The sequence below is a fragment of the Struthio camelus genome, chromosome 25, assembly GCF_040807025.1.
Source record: "Struthio camelus isolate bStrCam1 chromosome 25, bStrCam1.hap1, whole genome shotgun sequence".
NCBI classification, from domain to species: Eukaryota; Metazoa; Chordata; class Aves; order Struthioniformes; family Struthionidae; genus Struthio; species Struthio camelus.
The window spans coordinates 374,112-394,611 of record NC_090966.1 but is presented as its reverse complement, the minus strand read 5'-3'; the positions used below and the strand labels follow the sequence as shown (position 1 = coordinate 394,611).

General features: G+C 41.2%; 1 protein-coding gene across 8 annotated transcripts in view; it reads left to right on the top strand.

Moving 5' to 3' along the window:
• Positions 1-20,500, top strand: part of MYO1D (myosin ID) — a 157,860-nt gene that overhangs the window by 101,860 nt on the left and 35,500 nt on the right. For 5 of the 8 annotated variants that reach the window (XM_068919001.1, XM_068919006.1, XM_068919005.1 and 2 more), the window contains exon 21: positions 201-355. In XM_068919001.1, the coding sequence (XP_068775102.1) occupies positions 201-355 (155 nt within the window). Of the gene's footprint in view, positions 1-200; positions 356-1,049; positions 1,831-3,647; positions 5,227-20,500 lie in introns of those variants that run through there. The other 3 variants (XM_068919003.1, XM_068919002.1, XM_068919000.1) reach the window with 3 other exon arrangements.

The following is a 20,500-nucleotide window of genomic DNA, read 5'->3' as shown; positions in this document are numbered from 1 at the left end:
ACTTTTTTTACCTTTTGTGGGTTTTGGGGAAGAGTGCTGAAGGCGCTGCCATTCCCCTGAACATCCCTTTTTGTATTAGCAGTAGAAACTGAAATATAGCATAGCGTATTGGAGAGGAAAGCCTCGTTTGTTAGAACGAGTCAGGCAAGTAGCAAAGATATATCAACGTATGTAATGGTGTTCTTGCTTTCTCTTCACAGTTGATAGGATTGAGCGTCTCCAATGGAAAGGACCAGCTCGTGGTCTTCCACACGAAAGACAACAAGGATCTCATCGTCTGTCTCTTCAGCAAGCAGCCACCTAATGACAGCAGGATTGGAGAGCTGGTGGGAGTCCTGGCAAGCCACTTCAAGAGGTCAGTTTTGGGTTTGGATTTTTTTTTTTTTTTTTTTTTTTTTTTTTTTTTTACAAACACGATCTAGCACACCAAATCAGAGACTTTCCGTCAAGTCATTTTGATGCCAGTCTGGCATTTTATCAGTGTTAACTTCACAGCGTTATTTTGATACCAGAGCAGCATTTTTTCCTTGTATTTTTGGGGCATGCTTTTGAGCAACCACAGTTTGGTTGACTCTTCCAGCTTCTGTGTGTGTGCTTGTTAGAGCATGGGTATTTGAAGACAAACATCACTGAATGTGCATTTTGAGTATGGGACAATGTCTCATCAATACTTTTTGCAGTCAAACTCTTGATGTGTAACATTAACATATAACTATTCCTTTTTCAAATTCTATTTCCCCTACCTCCAATATCAGTAGATCATTCAGTGCCTGAGCTGCAAAATGTCCACTCTGTTTCCTTGCAGATCATCATCTTGCAAATCAGTGCAAAATCTGTTTTAATGTTAGACTGAACGCTTAAGTGCATTGAGCTTGTTGTAGCTATAGCTGAACTAGCAATAAGGAACTTTCTACTGTAAAGTGAGTTTGGGTCTGTCCGCCCAATTTGCACAGCAGTGACTGCATGGCAGGCAGTCACATAAAAATAACTTTCAAGAGAAATGGCCTGTGGAGGAGCAAACCTTCAGAATTGTTCTCTTGTTCCTCTAGAACAGATTGTTTGCAAGAATCGATGTTGACCAGCATCACATGCAGCATTGGCTTTTGTCTTTCACAGTATTGTGCTTTGTTTATGACCAGTGAAGTCTTTATAGGTAAATATTCATGTAGATCTGGAAGTGGCCGGATAGTGCGATTGAGTTTGGGTTATGTTAGGTCCCCAGAAGATTTTTTTCACGAATTAAAGAAGTGCATGTCAGCTTAACCACTTATCACCACGAGAACGTAACATTAACATTTGCCTAGGCTGTTGGACATAGGTGCTAAATTCATCAGAAATTAATTCTGAGCATTAGAATACCTTGTTTTGAGAAATTCAGTGCTGAAAAGTAACAGAAAATGTTCTCGGTTTTTCCCTTCACCTAAATATAGCTTAATTTGCAAATGTAGCTGCTCTTGAAGGCTCAGGAGATTATGGGTGTATATCCTGTAAAGAAACACTTCATTTCTGGAATCCTGCAGTAACTTGAGCTCTTTGACATGTTTGACATGTTTTGAGCAGAAGTGAACTTTTTAAAATAGTCTTTAGCGCCTTAATGAGTCTTTAATTTTGGAAAGAGCTATGAAACCACAGAAATCTTCCATTCATTGATAACGCTCTAGATGCTGTATTTTCATCTTGTTTTGCTGTTCCTTTTGCTCAAGCATTGCAACAAAGTATCCCAGCAGTTTTGTCAGGTATCCAGCATAGCTCAGTATGAGGCATATATATTCCTTTATAAGAAAATATGTTGTGTGGCCATCTGTATAATATACTATCTATTTCATACATTATCCATGTAATCACTGTCTGTCATTTGCTGTTTAATCTTCCTTTAATACAATATTAGTATTTTTTTACTGCTTCAGATGACAGCTCTCAGCATAGCTGGATAAATGGTGGTGGTGTAAACCAAGTAAAGAGGTGGTATAAAAGCTACTTTTTCTTCAATGACTAATAAAAGTTACCAGTTTAATGGTAACTGTACCCCTTACAGACACAGCTCACATTTAGTTTTCTAAATATCTAAATGTGAGGCTTTCCCTCATCAAAGCAATACCTGTAAATCAAAACAGAAGGAAATACTCTTGTTTTCAGCCAGTTTCAATTTCCTAAGAGTACAAAAATTCTTTCAGTGAATGGGATTAGCCGACCCATTGCTCGAGAGGCACTTTGGGAATTCCTTTTTAAGTGGGATTAGCGGAAAGTCACAGTGTGCCTAATGACAAGTATCAGGTTTTTCTGCCGTGCTTGTCAGAAGGTGGTTTCCACGAAAAGAAAGTGGATCGATCCAGCAGTGAAATGTGGGGCCTGAAAGCTCAGTTTTTGTGTAACCCTGTAACGTGTTACACCGTTGACTGGGGAACAGCAGGTTTCCTTGGATTACAAGGTGGTTATGGGGGGGGGGGGTCTCATTTAAGGTCCTCTCTGTGAGCATACAAAATAATTTCCAGCATTCTCGATACCGGTCCTGAAATCACTGTTATGAGGTTCCAGCAAGGATAAGGTTGCCCAGCCACACTTGGTTATATATAATGTAATATATAATGCTGCTGCTGTAATAAAGTCATGTAAAATTCTATGACGTTTTGTATTAACCTATAAGAAAGATTAGGAAGAGACTGATGGTGACACCTTAGGATGTCTAGACCTTCTTGCTCAGGGGCTTTAGTGTTTAATAATTTTTCCAAACACTTTGAGCTGGAAGTTTCCATGCTTACATGTCTCATGTTGGAGATTTTGGGAATTTTCAGCAAATTCAGGCATTTTAGAAAACAGTGTTTAGAGGAAATGTTTTTAGATGCTTGCAGCTAAATGTTTTTAGATTCTTGCAGCTGCTTTTAGAGAAGTTATGCTGTCTCTGTTGAAAGGTGTAAGAGCTTCAGAGTTGGGAGTTTATTACTGGGGCTCACATCTTTTGCCTTTTCCCATGAAAATCTACCTGAATGCACATCTTTTTGAAATTACTATTAGTAGTAGTTTTCTTACAGTCAGGTTGTGATCACAGATTAATATTTAAATAGCCTAAAAATTGTATGCTGCATCTATGAGCTAAAATTTTGCAATGGCAACTCTCTCCTAGTTAGCAGGTTAGTGAATTGAACGTAGTCTAGATAATGAATGTTTGTGAGTCATGTTTGTACTTTATCAGCTAGTTTTTTTGTTTTTGGGGTTTTTTTTGGCAATACAGTTATTTAAGTAAGCTAATTCCCAGCAGAAATTAAGGGAAAGCTAGCTGAAGCACATAATGGCCACAATCAGTTCATGTCCGCCTGGAAACAGTGTGGAAGACATGTCCATGAACTTGATTTGGTCTCTTCTAGGAGGCGGAGTGGACATAAAAGGGTGAGGATTAACAGCTAGGAAAGGACTTATTATCCCTTCCATCTCTTACACCCATGTTGCTTTTGGGTCCTTAAGCCTTTAGAAGATTTCTTGACTGATCAGTCCAACTTATTGAGGATGTTTTCCTGATGTACTTCAAAGTTGTACTTCACCGGAGAAAACCTGATGCTAGCCAGTGTCCAAAGCACTAATTCCTTTTATGCTCATCCTCTTGTGAATTCTGCACTGCACGTTTGAACTCATGTATCTGCTTCTCCCTGCAGTATGAACGGGAGGCATCCTGATCTAAACACCCCTGATTGCAAAGGCAGCTCAAATGTCACTCCTAAAGTTACCAAGACGCATCCTTTGTTTCCAAGTATTGTGTCCAATTCTGTGGCACATCCTAACTTAAAAGAATTTTTTTTTTGTCTATGTTAAAAGACGCATGGTATTTTCTGTTCAACTTTGACTGACCTGAAATGCACGGGTATCAGTGGCTTGTTATCCTCATTGCTTTCTGTTCCTCTAATCCCTGCATTGTCTGCAGCCACAGTCGCTGGCTTTCTTCCAGGGTTGCTGAAAGGAAAGGGGAGTTTAAAGAACAGCAAAAAGCAATCCCTGCAGAATGCTGGCAGAAAATCACTAACCTAAGGATAATTTTGTATTTTCCCTTGTGCTTGGAGACCTATCAGCCAATTTTAACCATCAGTGTGCACTGGATTAATTTTCTTTAGCTCTGGCTTCTTAAACTGGCATGCCTTAGAGCCAACTAGACTGGCGCTGTTATGCTATTGACCAAACAGTAATTCATAAAAACGAATATCAGACTAGTGTGATGGACTCTAGGTGCCATTAAAGCCTATTACTATGCTTTCATTTTTTGCAGGGGTCCACACAGTGCAAGGACTCACGCGCAAGGCTCTTTCTGGCCCAGCGTGAAGGTGTCTTACTCTGGTCCTTGGCTTTCTTTTACATGCATTAGGCATTGTAATTGCTCCATCTATGCGTTTCATTACATTATTATTTGAATTAGCTTCATACCCACATGCATCATGTAATACAAGAGAGTATGTGTGCATATATGTATATATCTATAATAACTACAAAATGGAGGCGGGGGAGAATCTGCCCCATCAACCTTTCTGAAATAAACTGAAATACAATTGTTTGGTGTAAGGTGCACGGTTTACTCGGGCTGCCCTATTAAGCTAGATTTCCATAGGGCAGTGTCTCTCTACAACATGCACCTAGCTAAAAATACAGAACGGTTTCTTTGCCTGGGTTAGCTTGACCGTTGCTGTGTGGTGGCGTGTGGGGGCTGCAGCTGGGACTGAAGCTTCATTATGCGAATACTATACACAAACAGATCCTGGTCCAAAAAGTTTATAGTCTAAACAGACTGGGGAGCCCGGAAGGGAGAGAAGAGGCATTGCATTGCATCACATTGCACTGAGGGAGCTGAGGCTTGCAGTGATCGCTCGCCTGTTATTATTGGAAGTCATGAGAGACCAAAGCTGAGCTCGGAGCTGTGGAGTCCCAAGCTTTGGTGACTGCTCATGTTATCTCTGCTTTAGGGCATTCAGAAAAGCCTTTAGTTGCTGAATCTGCTTTTTTGCAAGGCCTCATATACATTTCCAAAGCAGTCGCTCTGGTTAACCTTTTTCTATTCTGTGTAGAAGCGACCACGGGGTCATGCTTTAAAACGTTTCCCAAAGCTGCTCTTGAGACTGTACTAGGTAATTACCTTGCTCAGGTGTTATAAAGCAGTTAATTGTTGTGATCTGACTGTACCCGGAAGTGCTTGAAACTGTTGCATTGAAATGGAGTAGCTGTTAAGAAATAAAATGGAAAGAAAAGTGCACTTCTGACTGCTTTTCTAGAGTTAAAAGTGTCAGCCATAAACGTTTTAAGCGAGAATTGCTTTAGAAGTTTGGATGAGTGGAATATGCCCTTAATCCTCATGAACTACGTAAACTCAGTGTCAGAATGAAACCTAACCAGAATTGCAGACAATTTGGAGAGATTAAATGTATTTGGTATGAACAGTGGAACTCTATGATTTTTGCTCCCTGTAACAATACGTGTTGTGGCAAACAAAGCTTCCTGCAAGCACATTTAAGTGAAAGATTTTTAAATTTGTCATTATCCTAATAGCAGCGTTTAAGGTTAAGCTCTGAGAATGCAGCCTACTGGGTGATTTTTGTTAATAGAATGAATGCTGAGACGTTTGCTGGATAGATAGAAAGAAACTCTTTAAATACATATTTTCAGTCTGTAGTGCATGTGTGAGCATGAGCTTTTTGTATAGTTTTGATGCTCTTCGTAATAAAAGAGGAGATTGAGCATGATTCTGTTTTGTATTGGGGGAAAAAAATGCTCAGTTCGATTATGAACACAATCTGGAGCACTAATCATTTAACAGGAAGGTCCAATCTGTTTAAAATCTGTTCAATATTCTTTATTTTAATTTCCCTCGCTGCTGTGCCTTAGCAGACCTTCCTGCTCAGGCCCAACTATGATGCAAAAGATTGAAAAGACTTCAATTTGTCATCAAGATGTTCTTTAACAAGGAAACAGCGCTGACTTTAATGAGGCTTAAATCATCCCTTTATTTTAAAATTGTGCGCATTTCTCCTGTAGCGATGCTGTTTAGCTGCTGAGAGTAATAGAATTAAGTGTGTGCAATTCACGTGAGTGAAAACAGAAGTTAGCAACGGTCCTGAAGAGAGGATGCTGATTAATACTCGTGTGTCTTTGGGACAGAAAGAAAGAGGAGCCCAAACTGGTATTTGAAAATGCACGTGTTGGTGTCGTGCTTTTAACAAGCCAACATTATTCTGAGGAAATAACCATCCTTCATAAGGCAGAAAATCTCTGCACAAAGGAAGGGTGTTACGACCGCTAGTATCAAATTAATCTGTCACTTAAGCTTTGGGAACACGAAAATTATCCATTACTGACAATGGGTGTCAGCAGCACATGCAGCCAGACTAGTGATGAGTACTCTTTACCTCTAAGTTTCTGTCTATCCTCGTAATTTCTTGCAGGCTAGACAAGATCAAAAGGAGTTCAGTGCTGCTTCAGAAAACTGGGCTGGAAACAAGCTGCTCCTAAATTGCTATTTCATCCGATTTACCCTTTGTCACCGCTGCCAGCTAACCTGTATTTAGTCTCAATTCAGCCGTGCCAGTGACTGACACCATTGTTAGTGGTGTTTGCATCTTGACATTATTCCTATCTCTCTCTTCTGTAAAATTTTTATTAGTGCTTCGGTGGAGGGTAAATAAGTTATTTTTTATACAGGATTTTGGTTCATAATAAACTTTTAGTAAAATTCTGTTCTGTTTTGGGCAGAGCCCTAAACTGCAGTTAAGTATCAATTCTTAAGCACTAGGTACTCAACTCTGCAGAAGGGGAAAAACTCTGCAAAAGGAAAAATAAATTTTATTTATATGTACAGGTATACATATATATACATATATATATGTATATGTGTGTGTGTATATATATATAGAGAGAGAGAGAGGTTAAAAAATGGGTTAGTTTCCTTATCATGAAGTAATACATATGCTGGCAAAATTGACTTAATTTCCCTTACCTTGTCTTGATGACTTAGAAATGTTCTCTAGAATTTAGCTAAAACTTCCCTTTGGCTAATTTATGATCTTTATCATCGGTTCTGGTAATTCCTGTACAGATTTATCTGCTTTACAGTAGCAACTTGGATTAAGAAATATGATTTTTCCTTTGGAAAATACATAGCCTGGATGAAAGATCTGCTGCTTTCGGTGACTCTAGGGCATGATGGGGAGGAATGCTAGCACACCACCTGGAAGTGTGTTCTCAGCATCCTCTCTCTCAATTGTTTTCTATTTTGGAAAAAAATGATTTCTTCAACTGTTACTGCTACCTAACTTTTTTAGAAGTCTCTTCTTCTAGAAGGGACCTTATTAAGGAAATCAGAAGAGGTTTGTTTCCTCTCTTAAAACTCAGCTTCCTAGTGCTACCCCTGTGTCAGAGTTCGGTTGATGTTTCTGTGTTGGATCCCTAACTCTGTGAGCAGTGAGGCCTTCCCCAGCTCCCATGCCAGTGATAAAGTATCTCTTAGTTATACTTCTCCATACTTTCCTGACATAGTGAACATAACTTTATCTCCCACAGTCCTGGATTTGTTATTTTGAGGATCAAGTGAACTACAGGGAGGGGTTTCGTCTTTCAAGACGGCTGAGTTTAATTTGTGCCGCAGAATTTTGAATCCTTAATTTGGCTACTTGACCTTGTTTCTAAATCTAAAAGGCAATTCCTTTGTCCGATAACTTGAATGGGAGCAATTTATTAAGTTTTATGATTTTCTTCTGAGTATGAAGAACTTTTTAGCCTCATGTGCCCCCCTCATGTTGTCAGCATGGTTTCTGCCTAAAATTCATTGAATGGAGGACTCTTCTGTGTCTGAGACTCGTTCAAGTTGCTTTATACTAGTATCTGTGTATAATATTGATGCCTTCCATTTTGTAAACAGAACCTAGATGCTGAAGGTCCATGCAAATATTGAGAGCCCTTCTGGGATGGAGAGCTTGTTAGAAGGGAGAAGTTATTGGAGCTTGATGCACTTAGAAGGGGATTGACTTTTCCCACAGTTAGTTGCTTGGTGTTTTCTGAAACTGTTCTATTTTCTGGAAGTCTTGTATGGGATACTTTTAAAAAAAAAAAAATCATTAAATATTTTGAAAATGTAGAACCAGCTTTCAGCACTAACTAAAATTCCTACGCAAATAACTCTCTAGTGACCCAAAGGTCCTTTTCAGCCTGTCACACCACTGGGATGCATTGCTAATAAATGATGCTTTGTCTTATTAGCCTTCTGCAAAGTGCTGTTTGAGTTGCTTGACTTGTTCCCTGTCTCCAGCTAGTGGATCCGCTGGGCCAAAGCAGTTGGATCCGATCTGTTCTTGAACCGCCTATGGCAGCTGTGTGGAGCTGGAAGGGTTGGTTGTGGGCTGGGTAGGAGGGTAGCATTTACACTGGCAGAAGCTAATCAGTATGTTTTGCAGTGCCCTAGAATAGAAAATTCAGACCCTTTCTCCTCCTCTTCTTCCTCCCCGGGCCTTATAGAAGCTGTCATATTTTAAGTATTAACGTTTTAATATTTTAGAGCGCTTAACATTTCCTGTGCCCTTTTTTGGGGCTCTTTCCAGCTCCATCGTTCCATGAGAAATTTATGATCAGAATATAAAAACAATTTAAGAAATCACACTTGAGTAGTCATGGTGGTGCAGCAATACGGAATTTGTGCATTAAGCCACTAGCACGCCAGCCTTCCCAGTTAAGCTTTGCTTTTGATATACCAGATCGTAGGTTTTCCCCAGAGAAGGCAATATTATGTGAATAGGCGAATGGGAATTTTTTATCTTGCAGGAATGTTTCATTTTGCAGAAACGTTTCTTATGGACTTTCTGCTATATTTCTTGTATTAATTTTTTACACTTTTCTGGCCATATTATTATTATTTTGTTTTAAACTACAGCTCTTGGCATTCAGGCAAGACTCAGCAAGTTTGAAACTAAACATCGCTTTGGTCCACGCAAGCATGGGCCAGAAAGCTTCTGGGAAAGAGACATCGGCAGTGTAAACCGTAATACAAAATTCCAAGTTACATTGTGAAGCAGAACGTGACACCACAGGGCATATTATACAGGATCAGTTGGATTTCACCGAGTTGTGCTGCCAGCTGTATGTACGTAGTTCCCCAAGTAAAGGTTGTAAATACTGATGATCTTGCTGTTGGTTTAATTCTCAACCAAAGCATTGGCTACCTGCTGTTCCAAGAGCCTTTCCTCTCTAGCAAACAGATGGTCCCAAGTTGGCTGTCCTTACCATGGCTTAGTTTCACCAGCAAGTCAGTATTATCAAGCTGTCAAAGGACCCATCTGCCCTAAGCAGCTGTCTTGGCATTTGTCTGTCTGTGTGCTGGGAACCTCCTTGTTTCACAAATCTCAGGCATATAAAACTTTTATATTTTTGTTTTATTTGGGGAGGGGGAGGGTTGTAATGTGTGCCATCTGCCTCATGTGCTTAAGCAAAGGGATATTAAAAAAATCTTGCATTTGCTTCTCTTTAATAGCATGTTTTTAATCTTTTACATTCCCCTTGTAGTTTGTGGACTACCATAGCTATTCCAAGTGTTGTTTTACTTGGCTAAGATTTTTTTAAAAAAATATAGGCTTGGACTGACCGTGGATGTAGATAGATTTTTGGTGTCAACATAGAGCTTGAAGTCCATGCAAATTCTATTCTTCCACTGACTATAAAATCTTAGCCAAAATGTTTAACCTGTTTCCTCCTCTCTAATGTGGAGTGATGATGCAGAGAGACCTAATAGGCGTCATCAGCATCCGTGAGCTAATGATTACAAAGGTCCCAATGTTTCATAGGTGGTGCTTAAATATTAGCATAAGTTGATGCATTCACCATTTGTTTCTGGTTAGTCACATACTGGGTAGGGTTCCTACTTTGAGTCTTGTTATTTCTGATTAAAAGTGCTTACTGGCCGTCTGTTCGTCAGCTCCATGCACTAGCAATTCCTACCAAGCTCCTGAACAACTTGTATCTTTTAACTGCTTGTTTTCAATTTTTGAGAAAGCTGCTAAATATAAAAAAAAAAAAAAAAAAAAAAAACCATGCTTTGTAAACCTAAGGCAAAAAATACTTTCAAGGCCTTTAAAATTTTTAAAGGGGTAGAAGTTTAATAAAATAGGCTCCTCAGCTTTTAAAAATCTATTTGAAACAATGGGGAAAAATATGTATTTTTCTAATAAAGTACTTGGATATCTGCTAAATCTCCCATCAGAAATACTTCTATTACTTGCATTCTTATGTAAGATAAAATATTGTACCCATGAACAAAATTTCCCTTTCGTTTTTGCACTTTATCACATTTTTTGCAAAGCCAAAATTTTGGCTTTTCAGCTTGTGTACCTTCTATCTATCTCTCACCAAGTTCGTTGCATCTTGTGAACTCTATATGTATATGGTTCTCAGGAAGGTACCCTATTTCCAAGACTGCTCTTGTAAGAGCGTGCTTAATTAAGTCATTTTTGTGGGCTGTTTTTGTCTTTTCTGTAAAGTGCAGAGCATCTATCTGATAAAATCTGGATGTGGTTAATACACCTTCCTTGATGCTTGGCGCTTTTTGAAAACATCTAAGAACCTAATTTTTAACTGGAGACTAAAAATTTACTAAAAATATTTTATCTCAGCAAGTCTTCTGAAGCCAAGGTCAAATAAATTATTATCTAGGTGTGGCTGTACAAACCTGACTTTGCCAAAAAAAAAAAAAAAAAAAACAAAAAAAAACCCCCACCAGAACCTTATTAATTCTTGGCAGACTTTATAGCTTTTACTTTTGTCTTTTTACAAAAGATTTAGAGTTTAATATCTGAGCAGACTTTCTTTAGTTTTCTGTTTTTAAAAAAAAAAAAAAAAAAAAAAAAGAAAACCACCACTGGAAAGAGAAAAGCCAGAGTGTGGAATCAAATTTGCAGTATGAATTGAAGTATATCGTCTAGTATATATATTGCTCCCAGCATGTTGCTGGCCTTATAAATCCTCCTTTTCCAGCTTGCTCATTGTAAAGCTGATATGCCTGGGAATGTGGAGGAAGTGGCACAGAGTGAATCAAAATCGGCATATGCTTCTACTCTCCCCTTGAACCAGTGAGGCCAACAAGTGAGACTTGTTTTGTGAAAGACGTGACAACCACCGCACGTGGGGGATGTTAGCTGAAATTACAGCAAGAAGAAATCTTATTGCCTGCTTGATTTGGCAGCTGTTTCTTGCTTTGCTGTCTGTTTCCTGCTGATGTGCTGGGCAATGTTCAGCTGATCTCAGGACATCAAGTCGCAATCGAGGAGGGAGAACAAATCTTCAGCAGGGCACCTGCAGTTGCGTGTCCAGAAATGCAGGGGAAAAATGCAAAATTACAATTTTAAGAAAGGATTCAAAGTAGAAATTTGGCTCTAACATTTGTAAGAAAATTTGACTGTATTGGGCATCAGTGAGAAAGGATTCAGCATTGCTGAAGAAAGGTTTCACCTATCTCTTTTTTCATTAACATGCAGCCAGACAGCAATATTGCATGAAGCTTTGTTCCTTAGGCAGTGAGGGGGCAGAGGCTGCACAGGGGGGCATTCCCTTGAGTGTGACAGGAGGAAAAAAAGGGACTTGGATGATGAGATCGTGCCCTAGAGGTCTTGTCCCTTGCTAACGCCGTGTTTCCGTGCGTTACAGAGCTGTTCTAAGGACAGGCTCCGAGAAAAGCCTCTTCCAGTTTTATCTCTTAGAAAGCAGAATGTCTTCCTTTTTGAGATGCTGTTTTTGACGCCCAGCAGAGAATAGTGTGAGATTCAGGAATGCTTCAAGGCTTTTCTCCTTCAGCAGTGTGCATTATCAAGACTTTCTGTTGCTCTCCATCAACGCGTGTGTTGTCTATAAATGTGCTTACTTGGTTTGGTTAGCATCTTCGGAGCATGTGACATCCTGATGTGCAAGGCCTGTAAAGCGTGACTCCCTAGAAGCCCTTGTTTCTGATTTCTGCGCTATGAGCTGTGTTAACCTTCAGAGATGCTTTGAAAAAAAACTTCCATGTTATAAAATGTCATTGCAAAGAATCTAGCCTTAAAATGTACTGCTGGTACCAGACTAATGGGGCAGATCATATTTAGAGCTCTAAAGCCTGGAAAGGATCAAAGACAGACATCGCTTTGCCTTGAAAACTCAGATTTTTTTTTGAGGCAGAGTACTCAGTGAGGCACAAAGTACTCATAGATGTATATGGGGAGAGGATGCAGGTGACTCGCAGCACAACTGCTTTGCTTTGGAGGAATGAAATGAGTTCAAACCGAAATGGTAGTTATTTGAATTGTTTCAAGAAATATCTGCCATAATAATCCTTTAATTTAATGTTTCAGTTGGTGGCTCAAGCACTTATCTTGCCATCTACTAGAGTCGAATCGCACTGCAGTTAGATCTCCCCAGCCATTCTGATGCAGCTCTGCGATATCCTTCTGGCACTTTGGAGCAACCTGTCTTTTAGGGGGAGCTCAAATGGGAGTTGCAACTGCAGATGCCTTCAGCAGCTCTGCAGGGTTCAGCAGACAGCTGTTACAGGGATAAAAAACAATGAACTATTTTTGTCAAATGACACTCACTAGTTTGAGCAATAGTTGGCCAAATGCACTTCGTGTGATGGACTCATTACCCACATTAAAAACTAAGTAGTAGGAGTTTCATTTCCAGAGTCCCTTGCTTCTCTGCAGTCTTGGACTGAAGAATCGGGCGTAGCTCATGCTCTTTCATTACAGCTTGTTTTCTTTGTAGACTTAATTTTGGAGCTTCTGATAGGTTAAATGCAATCCAGACGATAATGAAACTGAATTAGGAAAAAATCTAAATAGCACCTACTGTTTCCATCTGCAGATCACACCAGATGTTGCACATGATGCCTGCAAGATATATGAGTGTGTTTGCATTGGCCATTTCTTTCACTGATGGGGAAAAATTGCAGCAGAAGGAGCTTGAGGCAGGTGATGGGCCTGCTAAAGAGCTAGATATTTAACCAGTATCAGAAAACTCTTGAAATGCTGAAACTTTCTAAGCTCCTAAATAGGGCATTGTTTTCCGAAATGTCCGGCTCTGCTTGTATCCCTGAGGATCTTGAGAAAACTAGTACTTGTTTCTGTTCTCCAACTGCTAAATAATCATAATCATATAATAATAAAGGTTTATAAACAATGTGCTAGTTTGCTTCTAAAGGCAGAACTGAATAGGATGTAAACTCAGGTTTGAAGTAGTGTGACAAGTCTCCTGTCTATCTGAAAACAAAACCAAACTAGTCGCCTCTTCCTATCTGTGCAACCCCAGTCCTATTTTGTTGAATTTGTTTGGGAGTATCTTCTGTTGGTGTAAAGTTTGCTGCTTTTTTTTTTCTTTTTGCTGCTCATTTTTTCCTCTCAAAGCTCCTTCTCAAGATGAACCATGTCAGTGCCAGCCAACCCTTGTGGTTTAGCAGTTTGTGGTGTTCACGTGCCATAGGGGAGCACACCACGAACATGGCACCTAAGAACGCCACGATAAGCCGCTTGCTTTGAAACCCATGGGATCCTGATCCTGTGCCAAATAAAGGAGGAGAAAAACACTTCAGGTCCTCAGTTTGAGTGTGGGAGTGGTACACCTTGTTCGATGGTGGAAGGGTTTCTGAAAATGGCAGGTGATATGGCTTGCCCTGGTTGGGTTGTCTTCCTTCTTCTGCAACTTCAGTGTTTGCTGTAGTTTTGGCCTCTATCCACATGGTGAAGCCGTTTTCTGGGCTTGGCGTGTCCCTCCAGTCGCTCTGCTCCCCCTTGTCTTCCTAGCACAGCAGAGAGAGTGGCTGTACTTTCCTTTTCTTCTCAACTCTCTCGCTCATTTTTCTCCAAAGACGCTAGAACAAGATCCCTGCCTAGGGAAGGGGGGGGGGGAGGGGGGACTGGTGCAGGGAACAGTGTTGGAAGATTGATTTCCCTGGGTAAGAAACCTGAGCAAAGGGGAAGAGGCATTGAAAATGGAAGAGGATTCTGCTTTGAATCCATTCAGATCCTCTTGACATAAATAGGATGCATTTTCCCATATGCTTCAGCAGCGGCTCCCACAAGACATCCATTCCACGAGGGTCTCGGAGGCCAAGGAGCTACTCTGCCGGGCTCCTGCCAGGTGAATCATGGTGCCGATCAGTATACAGACCTGTCAGCAAGCTCATGTCAGAAGATTGCCCATGTCAAAGGTGTAAAAGGTGGTCTTCAAAAAGATGATGGGCACACATTTTCCTCTGAGCATGTTGCCCACCTGGCTACCGTTGTATGAACTGTTTTCTTCTGGCAGTGCTGATGCTCCTTGCAAATAAGGACTCCAGTGCCTGACAGCAAGTAAAAACGGAAAAAGATTTGTCATGATCATATTTAGTGGTGACCTACTTAAAATCCTCTTTGCTCATCCTCTTTTAGTGTGCATGCTGAAATGCTGGCTGGCTTGCAGTCTCTGAGGAATTGCTTGCAGAATGATAATGAATGCAAAATATGGCCCCTCGTTTGTTTAGCGGTAGTTTATGAGAAGAAATGTGGTTTTTTTATTGCATCGTTTAGACTTTTTTTTTTCACTTGTGATGTATTATTCCCATTTTTGGCCTCCCTACTCAGAAGTGTGTGTGTTCTGATGGCATGCAGTGATGTTTGAAGAGATGCCATGAAATCACAGGATGCCTTAATCTTTTTATTTGTGAGGGAAATTAGGCTTCTAGCTTTAATCCTCTTGGAGAATCTGAGCAGTGTTGACAGAGGCATGTGATCAGCATAGTTTTTAAGTGAAAATAATCCAACAGAGGTGATTGTTTAACAAATACTTTATACCTACTGTGGTATATTTTTATAGGTCTATTGTATAAGGGTTTGCCAGTCCAAAGTAGAAAGTCAAGGGGAGATCTGGATTGCACGCATTGCTCCTCCTCTCTAGTTTTCTTCCTAATTTTTCTCTGGGGAAAAAGCCTTTTAGAAAAAGGCTTGGATGCTCCTAGTTACTTGTTCACCCATACACAAGACCAGTGTTGTAAGAAAGTAAGTAGTTATAGCGACATGCATATACATCTATGTGGATATTATGCCTAAAGTGTTAATTCTGGATGCTCATGATTGAATGCAAATAGGCGATGGATAAATTGGTCCTATTGGTCCTACCTTTACAAAGAGTATCAACAGGATGGTATAAGCATGACATATGAAATGCAAATGTGTAGGGAATCACACCTAAAGTATTCATTTTTTAGTGGCTCTAGAATGCTTCAGTTTTTATAACTGAAGTTGCATAAAGTGCAATGTGTTTTCGAGCCAGTCTAAATTCCCCTGTCTCAAATCAGAACAGAATTTCTAAGCAGATGTATAAAATACAACATGAACAAATTACCACTGGGTGGCTCCCGCATTTCTTGGCACCTAATAATTTTGTATTATTGGAGCTGAGCCGTATTGTGTTTAGGCGTATATAATAAAATAAACTCCTTTCAGTCCAGATAATACTTGTTTTCTTAGAAAGCACTTTTACATTAGGGGTTATTTTCATATTCTGTCTGGCATATTTAAGGTGCGACAGGAGTGTTTACCATCTCCCAGACAGCTCTGGGTTGCTGCTGGGTGCTGCATTTGTATGAGTGGGATGGTGCTTCTATATTGCCCTACGAGAGGTGACAGTAATAATGGAGATGGGGGGGGAAAGAAGAGGTAGTTAGCTCTACTTGTACTGGTAAAACTGCTCAGTATCTATGGAAATTAATTCAGTTTCTGGCTCCGAGGCACTAGCTTGAGATTAGACTGTAAGTAATGTTTTGTTCTCTTTTAAGTGGCGAGGAGGAGCTGGTGGGGACAGAGCATAAACACAACAACAGTTTTGTGCCATTACAGTGGCAGACTGCTGATTCAGGAGGAGGAAACTCATCACTTTAGTGCAACTCGTTAGTCAGCCGCTGCCTGTGGTGTTGGGTGCTATCTTTGGGGTGGAATAAGTTAGGTGCGATTAGTGCTCTTTGTAAAGTAAGTGAGAAGCCTTTGGAGTGGGTGCTGCTGCCTGGATAGGGAAAGTGGAGTGCTGTTTTAGGCTTGATGAGCGTGCTGTGATGGTCCTTGTTGCTCTTCCCTTTGGCTCTCACAAGCTGGCAGGAAATAAGTAGGGACTGACTGGAAGAGTGGCCAAAAAAGTTCTTCATATATGACCACTGACCTTGCAGCTATACAGACTCTGGCTGATTTCAGCCTAAAACACACATATAGCGTGTTTCTCAATAAGATGCATTGAACAGCGAGTGTCTTATCTCCTTATCTTCTTTAATTTCACTTAATCTTCCAGAGCTTGTGGTATAAATTAATATCCCTGGTCCACAGGGTGCCCTGCATAAAGCACTTTTACATATAAATGGCACAATAGATCATGTAACAGCGATGTGAATCATAAGCTATTATGTGCTAAATCTGAGGTGGAAAGTCTGGCTAATTTATACAAAGTAATTAGATTCCCAATTAAATGCACAAAAGATTATTTTTCTCCTTCTTGCTCTTCCTTGTGTGAACTCAAAAGACTAGCTGATACTGGAGAAGGAGATGTTCTCCCCTTTCTGTCACCTCGGGTGCATATCTGCTAGGTACTCTCTTGAGGCAGGCTAAGGGAAGGATTTATAAAAACCACCTCCCTTATACTTTACGCTGATGGAAGTGCTCACAGAACCAACTTCCTTCCTGAAATTACTGGCTTGCAGTTGGGCCTCAGGGGGAATGATTCTTCTAATTAAAATACGTTATATTTGTGCACATGTGCATCACTTTGATAGTAAAAGATGTCACGTTGATATATTTGCGATTAAAATAGTCTGTGGGCTACATATGGGACAGCCAAAAGCAATCACACCCCTGTTCATGCTCTTCAACCTTTTCAACATAACCTCAGGCCTGACCTCCTGGAGTAAGAGCGCATTTGTCTGCCAATCTCAGCATGCAGCCTCTTGCAGAGGTGCTGCTCAGAGGATGGTTACGGCAGCTCGGCTGTGGCTCCTGCGGCACCTGGGCTGACACCATCTCCTCACCTCAAAGATAGATAGCCTCAAAGACCTGTTAGTGACTCTGCTCAGTCCCTGTTGAGTTACACCAGCTTAGAGGGCTGGTGGCTAGATTGGTTTTAGCCTTGGCCTTTCTCCTGCATGTGTGCTGGAAGCTCATCCCAGTCTGAGGGTGTTTTTGAGCTAGGCTGGATCTATAAACCCAGGTGAGGTGATAGATTAGAGTCCACCTGCCACTTCCAGCTTGCAGAGGGGCCACTGGCAGAGGACTAAGCTATGCCAAAACACTGCTAATGGTCCTTGTGAAGCTTCTGTGAAAGGCCATGTTCTGTGATGCACTTCAAAAGAAGGTCTACTCTTACCACAAGTGACCACAGGTTAGACAAGGGACAGCAGTGTTTTACACTGGACTCTTTAGAATCCCAGACTAGCTAATTGAAATACTTAACTCAGAGTAATATCTAATTCTAACTGCAATTTTGACAACTGCAGACCAGTCCCCTGAGCCAGGCAGCCTGGCTATTTTTAGCCTGGTTTCCTAGGGAAACATGGTTTTATGCATCTGCTGTATCCTCAGATTTGACAATGGGGAAAAGAGGTATCAAAGATCACTTACTCTGTAAGATTCTTGAAATCAGTCATTTTGATTAAAGAGACAAACTCTAAAAGCTCTGCTGGGCAAAAGGCAGGAGAATGTGGCTGTCCTCCAGCTTAGTGTGAAGTTGCTGGCTTGCTGGTTCATCAGCCCAACATGAGAAGGACATTTGGATGTTGTCAGGGGAAGCAAGGAGGTTGCAACCTTGGGTGTGTGAGAAGGGTTTTGGGGAACAAGGCAGTGTAATGAGTGTTGAGGGATGGCTGCTTTGGAAAAGCAGGCTGTAGTCTTTCCTCACTCACAGAACAACTTGCTCAATGGTTTTAATGGAAGCATAAAAAGTGCTTTTTTGGGTGCCCTCCAGCCATTGCAGGACACTGCAGCATCTGCTGAATGGATTTTTTTTTTTTTTTTTAAAGCAGAAAAAGGCAGAGGAAGGATCTTCTGGTGCCTGAATGCAGTGACCCTGGACTGCTGCAAACTTTCTACCTACATATGAGTTAGACACTCAGACATGGGGTGGGGGAGGGAGGTTGATGTTAGTAGCTTGGCATTCCTGAACCAAAGCTGAGCAGTATCACTTCCTCCCAGGAACACTTGAAGAGGGGAAAATGGGTGAGTAGAACACTTAATCATAAAGCTGTCACATCGAGAGCAAACAAGTGTTCTGTTTTGCCTTGTCAAGCGTGTCAGTTTGAGGGTGATGCAGGAGAGGATCTTACGTTTTCCACAATTAGTCAACAGAAGGTGCCATCCCCACCATAGCACGTGCTGTTGTGTCTTGACTGAAGCTTTAAATGAGATTATTGCATTAGTTTGAGCTGGTAGACAGCAGTGGAATTGGGTTGCCTAATCATAGGTCTTCAGTAGTATTTTAAATGTGCTGTGATATGTCAGAGATCTCCATGGGGCTGGTAGGTAGGATACAGGATCTAAAGGAGACTTGTACCTTTCTGGAGAGGCAGCTTGAGGCAAGGGGATGTACCCCAGGGTGTCTAAAGTAGTAGTAGATGCCTGCATTTAGGAACTGAATCCTAGCATCCGTCTTTAAATCTGAGCAGAGGATGTCTTGACTAGTTTTAAGTAACGCTATTTTGGGGGAGGTGAGGTGGAGGTAGGATTTCCCCAAACTTTCATCAGCTACTTGCATTTGCTTCAGTTGTATGCTTGCAGTTTGGAGCCATGCGCAGATGCCCAGCTGCTGGTCTGTGTTGAGTTTGGCTCAGACTGGCATTAATTTGCTTTATAATAAGGATTTACACAAAGATTTTTGAATGTTAATAGTCCTCTTGTGCCTCTCCTACAGTTCCACTGGTACTGTATCTTGCAAATTGGCTAGGCGAAGCCATGAATGGCAAGACAAAGAAACACGGCATATGTGGGCGAGCTCAGAACAGGGCAGAAAAAAACAGCTCAGAGGAAGGAGTATGCTTAAAAGAAAGCTTAGGACAGTCCAGTGCTCACACCGTAGTGGGACTAAAGCTTGATTTAGTGGAACTTAAGTGCCTAGCTTAACCGTATGCCATACTGATATACACATTTGCAAACGGTGGATGTTAGGGGTATGTCACATCATGTTTGACAGTGAATAAGCTCCCACTTGTGTGGATATAGCTACTGCAGCTGTAGGTTGTGTAGATGAGTAATTGCACTGGCAACGATTAGTGCTGATGACTCCCTTCTGCACTGGGGGCATCAACTCTGTTTTTCTTGTGTGCACACTGAGCCGGAAAAAAAAGCACTTCTATGGAAGCAGTTACCCCAGCAGACTGCCGGTGGAGGCAGCTCAGCAGGAAAATCCATCTCTCCAGGCCCCCGGCAGTGGTGGTGTGTTGAGACCTGCACGTCCTGCAGGGAAGTGAGACCAGAGGTGAGGCTGGGCAAGGTGGGGACGTGCAAGAGGACCAGGCAGAGGTTGATGTTTTTTGCACCCATGCACAATCTGACACAGAGCCAGGAGCTCATTAGTGCCTGTGAGCAGATTTGGTGGGGTGCAAGCTTTGGGACGCCTCAATGCAGATGATAAGGCAAACGGGAAGGTCATCACTGCTATTTTTGTCTAGGCTGTTACCACATGTTTACATTAGGTAAATTGGAAGTGTTTTGTAGTTATGACATTTGAGACATCTGGTATGATTAATTACTTTCAGGTTCAAACCAAAACTCTATTACCACCTCTTTTGGCTGTGACTGCCAGGCCTGAGTTGTTTCTCATCTTCCCCAGAGCCACTTATAAAGAGAGGTGTAGCTTTAAAGATGTTTGGTTCATATGTATGTTGAGAAAAGCAAAATTAATGAATATCTGAACACCGATGTTAATTCTGATTGCTCGCTCTTTATAAGCTCTCTGGGATTTTAGAGCCTTCATCTAGTCCTTTGTCAGTAATGATCAGATGTCCCCTGTAGTTAATAGCAAGGTATTTGCTTTGCTGTATGCTAGTAGGTATAGCTAAGCATAGTGTGTGACAGGGCAGGGTGGCCAACACTGGCCTGGTTTGCTGGGTGGTGGTTGTGGTTTGGTTTTCGGGGATTTTTTTTAGAAAGACTTAGAAAAAGAGCTAGGTAAGAGCTGTGTACCTGTCAACCTGGCTTCTAAGCTGGGGGAGAGCTTTCCCTGAAGGGTTAACTTCCTTAGGGTTGGTTGAATTCACCCAAATGCAGCCCAATGCAAACCTGACCACTAATTTGGAAGGAAATTCTTAAAAAGTACTGGTTAGTGATCCTTTGCCCATTGCCTTGGAGTGTTAAAGTTAGCCAGAGTTTTTCTTCCTGTATAAGTCAGCTTAAAACCATTTTCGTAAGGAGGTACCTCAAGCATTAATGCATGCTGCACAGTTTACTAAGGGAAGGTTACTGAGCTGCTCTGGGACAGCCTCCCATACAGGGACACGCAAAACCCCTCTTGGTACCCA